The sequence below is a fragment of the Xyrauchen texanus genome, chromosome 22 (assembly GCF_025860055.1).
Source record: "Xyrauchen texanus isolate HMW12.3.18 chromosome 22, RBS_HiC_50CHRs, whole genome shotgun sequence".
Lineage (NCBI taxonomy): Eukaryota > Metazoa > Chordata > Actinopteri > Cypriniformes > Catostomidae > Xyrauchen > Xyrauchen texanus.
The window spans coordinates 1,594,425-1,604,078 of NC_068297.1; the positions used below are offsets into that span (position 1 = coordinate 1,594,425).

At 41.2% G+C, this 9,654-nt stretch overlaps 1 protein-coding gene across 1 annotated transcript; it reads right to left on the bottom strand.

Annotated features, from left to right (window-relative positions):
• Positions 1-556: 556 nt before the first annotated feature.
• On the bottom strand, positions 557-3,393 carry LOC127662272 (zona pellucida sperm-binding protein 3-like). Its single transcript, XM_052153402.1, has 8 exons — positions 2,848-3,393; positions 2,653-2,771; positions 1,590-1,693; positions 1,346-1,523; positions 1,006-1,123; positions 854-939; positions 697-788; positions 557-630 (listed from the first exon to the last, which is right to left on the bottom strand). Exons 1-8 carry the CDS (start codon positions 3,391-3,393, stop codon positions 557-559), a joined length of 1,317 nt encoding a protein of 438 aa, XP_052009362.1.
• Between the last annotated feature and the right edge of the window lie 6,261 nt (positions 3,394-9,654).

Here is a 9,654-nt window from a genome sequence, read left to right on the forward strand (position 1 = left end):
ATTAAAGTTTAGTGCGATACCTGTAATGGGGCACAGAGTTAAAAATTTTAGGTTTATAAAAAAGCCACATTAGTTCACCCAAAAATGTAAATACTTCAACTCATCTCCTGGCATCCCAGATGCCTAGGACCTTTAGCAGAACACATGATTAAGAATTTCTCAGCTCTGTAGGTCCATACAATGAAAGGGGTGCTAACAGCCACTAAAGGGAACATGAAGTAAATCCAGATGACTCCTGGTCAAACAGATATCTTCTGAAGTGGTAGGATAGGTGGAGAGAAATTGATCAATAAAAGTCAGTTATCGAATTCTCCTCCCTGCCATGTAGAGGGCAATATGCACAGAGAGAGAGAAGCACCAAACAGGAGAAAGTGAAAGTAACTAAACATGCAATAATCAGTCTGATGGTACTTGGGATATCGAGAACAAGTGGGATCACATTTCCTACTCGAACCAGTTATACTACAAACTGAAGTACACCAGGAGTTAGTATAACTAGTCACATGAAATACATGAAGCCAGACAGAGTAAAGCAAAATGGCCAATATTGCCAGTTTTATTGAAAACCAGTCTTCTGCTGCCGTTGAACCACGATGGGACCAAAGGTGGCCTTTCCTTCCCACTGAGGACCTAGAAGAGAAAAACAAGTTAAGCAGCCCCTCTTTTAGAGACACCTTAGAAATGCATTCTACCAACCTCCATAGCCAGCAGGGGCACTTAAACTGTCTGATCCACACGTTGAGTCACAACAGCCACAAACTTGGTCATTGCCATCAGCAGCAAACCACCTGCAATTAAGAGGATCAGACACTGCACCTTCAGCTTAATCAACTCCACATGGCAAGAAGCTCACCCATTGGAATAGAAGGAACAAGACTTGTGCTGGGCATCAGTGGGGGTGGAAGCAAGAGTGGCCTTCAGAACGCATGTGATGTAGATCTGCAAAAGCAACAGAAGTTATAAAACTGGGAGAAGAAAAATATAAAACATCCAATTCCTACATACAGAGGGATTGTCTCCCTGCTGGAACAGGAATGCTTCGAGCTGGAACTGTAATTTGTCAGTCCGAGATTGAGGCAGGAAGTAGGAATTGGAACCTGTGGACTTGCCATCCACGAAGCACCTAAAGACAGATGGTGGCATTACCAAAAGCAATTAAGGATAGCATGTAGTCACCAAGACAAGCCACCGTGTTGCCAACATTTGTAGAGGTTAAACTGCATTAATTGGGCTTGTTTGGAGTCAGACAGATAAACACCTTTGCCTAAACACCCTTCCAAGACCTGGCAGCCAGGCATTACCTTCTAGAACTAACTGATGCAACTTTAATAAGAACTGATCTTACCCATGATTCTCAATAAAGGAATATCTCGGCTGAGCTTGCACGTCAGGCAATGGAGTGGCCACACAACGGTCCACAAGAACACGTAGAGGAACATGATTGAACAAAATCACAGAGGCTTCAAAATGAAGAAGGTCACCCAGGAAGTACAAGTTGGAAGGCCTCTGGAAGGACCAGTCATCTGCAAGAGAAGCCACATTTAGGATACAGCCAATGTCACAAAGCTGAATTTGGATGAAATACTAACCAGTCATGAGCTTCAAGGAGAAAACCAAGACTTCTTCCCCAGATGCCATTGAAGCAAAAGGGACCCATGCTGGCATCAAGACATTGCTGCTCACATTGTGAAACCTGAAGTTTAAGAGGCATTGCCATGTGGTTAAGGTGATAAGCTTGTGCAACATACAGTACGCTAAAAGTACAAACTTAAACTAGAGCATCCCCCCTCCCCTATTTGGAATGCCCAATCCTCATGGTGACTCCTCAATCCAGGTAGCACAAGATCCCAGTTGCCTCTGAAAGAGTTGGTCAATCCATGCACCTCATCTCGTGGCTTTAGCATGTTACCGGAAACATAGCGCATATGGAAGCCCACGCTATTCTCCACTGTATCGATGCAGAACTCAAAGCAATCCAAGGAGCGAGAAATCACATTATAGAAACAACGAGGAGGTTAACCGATGTGACTCTACCCTCCCTAGCAACCGGGCAAACTTGGTTACCTAGGAGACCGGTCGAGTCACTCAGCACACCCTGGATTCAAACTCGCAACTCCAGGTGTGGTAGTCAGCGCCAATGCCTGCGGAGTTACATTTCCTCATTCAAGAAGAATCTGTAGTTTGAAAAAAAATAAGAATAATCCAGGGATATTAACTATTATGGCTGCCAAATGATGTGGAGACATCAGCTAAAAGCCATGTCTACATGTAAAATGTCCCACTTAAAATAAACAAATTTACTTGAGACCAAGTGAACATTAACTTTATAAAAATGCAGGGGCTCAATGGAACTTCTCAGATCTTAAATATCTCCTTACAGTCAAGTTAGCTAGCTACCAATTAGCAGCTTGTGGAGTAGCCAAATATTTTAAGGGCAACTCAAATAGTAAGGCTAATTACAGTTAGCATGTAGGCTTCAATGTTAAATTGCAAGTAGCTTGACCAACTCTGCCAACAAATCAGACTTGCCTTGAAATTGCAATTTGTATCAAGGAACAAGTTTGATGCTCAAATGAAGCCGATTACAAGCTATAGTAATACATCCCTTAGAAGTCACCATGACCTGGAGATGAAAGCTACAAAATCACTTGCCTTGAATAATGGCACTGAATGCCAATGTTGGCACTATTAGCCCTGTGAATTGGAGTTCCAACATATGGCTCAGGGGTGTACGTAAGGGCAAAGGTGTAGACAAGCGCATCTTCAGTCATCTGTCAAAAAGGAGTGGGGTTACACAGACGTTCATACTCGACTACAGCAAACAAGAGTAATGTACGGGGTTCTCACCATCAGCACACTGTTGCAGTCCTGTAGCTCATATTCAAAGATGAGAACCTTAGATTCAGAGTCCTCACCAACTGCAGAACATCCTCCCAAAGTAAGGCCAGATGGCTGGATCAAGAGACCATTACCAAACAAGTCTCGCTTTGCTTCTATGAGGACCGCTCGCTCTCCACATTGAACAGCTACACTGCTAGGAGTAATAGGCTGCCTCAACTGAAAATCCACTGCCAAATCACTCAGTACTTCAGGAACAATGGGATATCTCCAGTCCAATGGCTTCACTGGACCTTGCATTAGCTGCTTGGACTGAACACCAAGAGGCTCTTGCACAAGTCCTCTGGAATCACCACTCAAAGCACCCTGATATGGAGCAGCTATCTGTTGATGTTTCCAAAGACCACGAGGTGAAAAGACAGGACCTCTGAATGAAGATGTCACAGAAGCCAGGTCTGATTTGGGATCTTTAAATCGTCCCAAATTGTTCCATGCACTGCACAGACCACAAACAGCACACACAAGAACCAAAATTGCACCTTGACTGCACTCCATTTTGGCAAACCTGCACACAATGCCTCAGTACACACTACTGATAGGTTGGGCCATTAAATACAGCTTTGAATTAAGGTGTCTCCTCCCCTTTCAGCTTAATTAATTAACTTAATTCTACTCTGGACCTGCAGATTTCAAGCGTTAACAAATGACAATATGGAAAGTCCATAGCCTATATCCCAATCAGGCTGGAGATGATGTTACATATATGCAGCTGGCCTGTGAACTGTTTGAGAACTTTATAATTTATGATGAGAGGCTTTATTTGGATTAAAATAGAAAGAGAATAAGCCGGTTAAACCATAACAATTAACATGAATCAGGGTGATACAACTGTCGGGAGCGTAGCAGTACACTAAGGTACTAAGTCAAAATCTCAAATCTCTCACAAAAATTCTTGTATTTTAATAAAATGTGTAATAATGATATGATGCAGTGGAATTGTACATTTGAAATGAATTATTTACATATTAAATGATCTACAAAAAAAATTATAATTACCACAATAGTGTTTGTTTTAACCCTCTGTGGCTCTTTGCGTATACATTTAAATGACAAGTAATACAAAATTGTTTAAAAGTCAAACACACAACATCTTGTTACCATATATTTTTGACATATAGCATTGTACTCTGGAGTACCAAGTTAACACCATGGCACATGTATATTTTTATCATTAAGTGTGATTCATGGTGTTGGGGATGGCATTAACCCCCTTAGATTTTCTCAAACTTTTAGCAGAGTGGCATCCAGGGGTGGATTATGACTGGCACTGGCCCCAGGGTGTTCTTTGAGCCCCCCCTCTCCTGTCCAATTGTCTTATAAAGTTGAGACGAGTCCTGACAAATGCAATTGAAATCGCTCTTCATTTGCATAAAGTTAAACATTTCTCAACTTTGTCACGTCGCTGGACACGCCCACATCCGGTCGCCATTGCTCGTGTTGCCGGAAGTCGCCAGCTCTCATTGAAAATGAATGGTATGAGGTCATTTTGTCGCTGCCAGTTTGAACACAGCTTTAGGGCTCAGCAGGACAACGGTTAAGTAAGCAATTCTTTGGGAGAACTCGAAACAGCTCTAACCTACTTACATTATATAAACCACCTAGCTAGAACATTGCTGGATAGTTTATGTACACACACAAGAAAGTTTCCTTTTAGTGACAAAATGTGTTCATGTAAACTTATGTATATTATTTTTAAAAGTAAGGCAAGGCAAGTTTATTTATATAGCACATTTCATACACAATGGTAATTCAAAGTGCTTTACATAGAAGAGATTAAATTAAGAATAAGAATAATTGAAACAGTTTAGAATATAAAATAAAATACAGTACAAACAGTCGGACACACAGTGGCACAGTGCTCAGTCAGTAAATGCACAGCTAAACAGATGTGTTTTGAGTCTGGATTTGAATGTGACTACTGTAGGAGCACATCTGATCTCTTCTGGAAGCTGGTTCCAGCTTCGGCTGGCATAATAGCTAAAAGCAGACTCTCCTTGCTTAGAGTGAACCCTTGGTATTTCTAGCTGATGTGATCCTAATGACCTGAGTGATCTGTTGGGTTTATATTCAGTGAGCGTATCTGCAATATATTGAGGTCCTAGCCCATTGAGTGATTTATATACCAGTAATAATACTTTAAAATCAATCCTAAATGTAACTGGGAGCCAGTGTAAAGACCTGAGGACAGGTGTGATATGTTCATATTTTCTGGTTCTGCTCAGAATCCTGGCAGCAACGTTCTGTATGAGCTGCAACTGTCTTATGGACTTTTTGGGAAGGCCAGTGAGGAGTCCATTACAATAATCCACCCTGCTGGTGATGAAAGCATGCACAAGTTTCTCTAGGTCTTGACTGGAAACAAAGCATCTAATTCTTGCAATATTTTTCAGATGATAGTATGCTGATTTAGTTATTGCTTTGACATGACTACTGAAACTAAGGTCTGACTCTAGAGACACACCAAGATTCCGGACTTGATTTTTAGTTGTTTGACCCCTAGCGTCAATGTATGCATTCACCTTGAGAACTTCATCTTTGTTTCCAAACGCAATGACTTCAGTTTTTCCTTTGTTTAACTGAAGAAAATGTTGGCACATCCAACTGTTTACTTCATCAATGCATTGGCACAGGGAGTCAACGGGGCTGTAATCGTTAGGTGATAGGGCTAAGTAGATCTGTGTGTCATATGCATAGCTGTGGTAAGCAATTTGGTTCTTTCTCATTATTTGGCTCATTGGGAGCATGTACAGGTTGAACAGGAGTGGCGCAAGAATTGAGCCTTGAGGGACTCCGCATGTCATGGACGTCCACTCAGACTTATGGTCTCCTATACTCACATAATAACCTCTCCCTTCTAAGTATGACCTGAACCATTTTAGGAACATCTCAGAAAGCCCCACCCAGTTTTCCAGCCTGTCAAGAAGTATGTTGTGATCAACAGTGTCAAATGCAGCACTGAGGTCGAGTAGTACCAGTACTGATAATTTGCCTGTATCAGTATTTAAGCGAATATCGTTTATTATCTTTATGAGCGCTGTCTCTGTGCTGTGATGCGATCGGAAACCAGATTGAAAATTGTCAAAGTATCCATTCGAGTTCAAGAATTTGTTCAGCTGATTGAAGACAACATTTTCAATGATCTTGCCTATGAAAGGAAGATTTGAGATCGGTCTATAGTTGCTTAATATGGTCTTATCCAGATTGCTCTTTTTCAAGAAGGGCTTGACAACTGCAGATTTCAAGGAGTTTGGAAAACTCCCAGAGAGAATTGAGGAGTTTATCACTTCTAGGAGATCTGCTTCTAAACAGTTGAACACACTTTTGAAAAAAGATGCGGGAAGTGCATCAAGGGCGCAGGTTGATGTTTTAAGGTGCTGTACGGTTTCTTCCAAAATGTTGCCATCAATTTCTTTGAAATCAGACATAGTAACTATTTCTCAGGTTGTGGTTTGATTTGTCTGACCCCAGCACAACTCAAGGATGTGCTGATCACCTTTCTGATATTATTGATTTTTTTCAGAGAAGAAAGAAGCAAACTCACTGCACTTGCTGTCTGAGAGCATTTCACTGGGAATCTGGCTTGGGGGATTTGTCAGTCTCTCTACAGTCGCAAAAAGAGTGCAGTGTTTAAGTTGCTGTTTATAATATGGAAGTGGAAGTGTTAGAAGACTAGTTTAGAGCATGGAGACATTGTAGAAAAGATGCAAGCTGCAAATGTGAGCGAGATTCAGGAGAGGCAAGATTACCTGTCGCAGTGGCAGTCACTGCGCGTTTAGGGAAACAGGGTGTACACTATCGTTGCCATGATGAGACAGAGTCAAGTAACAACCAGGGTAACTTTTGCAAGATCATGAACCTCCTTGTAATTTTGGAGGAATGGATCAAATTGTGCAAGGCTCCTAACAGCAAATTCTTTTGTCTCCAGTCTCTCAAAATGAGATGATCCAAAGCTGCTCCCAAGAGGTCACAGCGACAATTGTTAAAAAACTTAAAGCAGCTCAAATGTTTTCTGTAATGGCAGATGAAGCCAGAGATATGGATAGTGAACAGCTTGCAGTATGTGTGCAATACGTTTCACCTGATGGCACATTAAAGGAACGTTTCCTTGGACTCAACAAGTTGAGAGGGTTTGATGCAGAGCTCATCAGTGAAGCAATAGAGCAAATGTTGGTGTCAAATGGCCTTGAGAACCTGCAGTGTGTGGCTCAAGCTTATGCTGGCCCATCAGTTACGAGTGGTCTAGTTGGTGGCGTACAGGCTCGCTTCCGTGCCAAGCACCCAGGAACAATATATGTCCACTGCACATGAACTTAATCTGGTTTTATGTTACATCTGCAAAGCAGTCACAGAAGCCAGTGAATTCTTTGACACATTAGAGTGTGTACTCTTTATCCAGCGTATCTCTTGCCAACCATAATAAGTTAATTCATGTACAGAAACCACTTGGTTTGCTTTCTAAGACCAGATGGTCATGTCAGCTGTTCTGTAGATGCCATGCTGAATAATTTCTCAGCTGTCAGAGTGCCTCGAGAATATTTCAACACCAATGGCAATAGGACTCAGGGCAAAGCTGTGCAAGCTTCCTGCAGTCTATATGTTGCTAATGTTCCAGAGCATGCTTTCCACCACATCTGAATTGCACAAATATCTTCAAGGTGATACTGTGGAGTTGGCACAAGCCGTTGAGTTCTGAGAAGCTGTCTATGATACACTTGCACCAAAGCATATTGACAATATGGCTGGAGACCTGTACCACAAAGGAAAAACAATATGTGAGGCCAATCACATCCAGGAGCCATCTGATGGTCCAAGACACAAACAGAAGAGGATGGATGACTATGTATTAGAATCATCTTGCAGCCAAAGCACTGAGCTCAGTAGTGCAGAAAATCTGAAAAGGAAATAATTTTTTCCTTGCCTTGATAGAATGCTTAAAGAGCTTGTCCAGCGGTTCTCTGGTGTGGGAGCTAATCTCATGAAAGGTATACAGACCTGCCACCCAGGCTCAGCCAAATTCCTCTCTGAAGAGTTTATAGCAAATGTAGCATACACTTCACATTACAGCTAAGATCAGAGGAAATACTTGCAGCCAAACAGTACTTAGCTAGGAAAGAGGAAAGTGCGACCCTTGACATGCTCAGTGTATACAGGCTGCCCGACTCTGACATTTTCCCCACCTCAAAACCTGTTTTTCAGTTGGCATGAAGCATTCCTGCGAGCAGTTGCAGCTGTAAGCAATCCTTCAAATCCCTCCAATGTCTACATACATGGTTAAGGTGCACTATGGACCAGGATAGAATTCAACTGGCAGTTCTGTCCATTGAAAAAGATTCTGTAGTTGACTTGGAGCATGGTGTGGTCATTGACAGATTTGCCAAACTCAAATCAAGGAGATACAGTCTGATACTCCTCCCTCCAAGAGGCAACCCAGACACAAGACAGAGACTAACAGCAAGAGTGAAATATAAGACACCAGGAAAGACAGACAATAAATAGTACAAGATGGAGACACCAAAGATACAGAAACTGCAGTTGTATGGGCAATGTGCAGTTTATACGATGAACAAAACCCTCCAGCAGGTAGCACAACACAAACATACGTTACGTTCTTGTATTCAAAACACTTGGGAGTGCAAATTCGAACAAAGGGATCTCAAGGTGTTCCAAGTATTAAATATCATTTAATGACACCGTGACCTTTGATGCAATACACGCAAGACACTACTCAAGCACGTCTGACACAGGTGTACATTAACGGGTCCTTAAACTTGACATTCAATTGCAAAATGGATTGCTGTGAACTGTATGCCAATGAATGGCTTGTTGAATATGGTTGTAAACAATATTGAGTTGTCTTAATGATTAACTCTTCTGCCCCAAGAAAGTAATGCATTTTAGTTATATATCAAGAAAGGTTGGATTGTGCTCTTACAAACCTCTCAAAATAGTTTACTTTTTTCTCTTAAGTAAATATATATGCCAAATCAAGCTGTCGCACTGATTAAGCACACAGATCTTACAGCAAATATGTTTAGGTCCATTTTTGGAATAAAAGTTTGAAACTGATTGTCCCTCACAGAATCATGCTTTTTATTTCACCATTTAACCAAGTCACAATTATTTTATCATAGGCAATATTGATTTTAAAATTAAGTTGGGGGGCAGAAATCTCAAGAGTATATTCACAAATTCTGATTGTCAAAAGTAGGTCTTCACAATATAAATGGTGTGTAGACAGAGTCAATATATTTAAGATTATGAAGAACTTCATGAACACCTGAAACTCATTACAATCAGAGAAACCGGTTCGAGGTTTGTGCGTTTTGACAACTCATTGTCGCTAAACATTTGTGCATTCTATTTCAGAACACAGCCAACATTAAGTGGAATTAGGCAGAAAGATAAAGTGTAGCTTAAACCGCATTTCATAATTTATTTTTCCTGACTCACTTAAGCAAATGAGGGTGTTATTTATATAGCAAATGAGGGAGAATTAAGACAGTTATCAAATTTTCCTCCCTGCCCAGTAGAGGGCAATATGCACAGAGAAAAGCGCCAAAAACAGGAGAAAGTGAAAGTAACTAAACATGGCATAATCAATCTGATGTTACATGGGATATCAACAACAAGTGGGATCACACTTCCTACACGAACCAGTTATACTACAAACTGAAGTACACCAGGAGTTAGTATAACTAGTCACATGAAATACATGAAGCCAGACAGAGTAAAGCAAAATAGCCAATATTGCCAGTT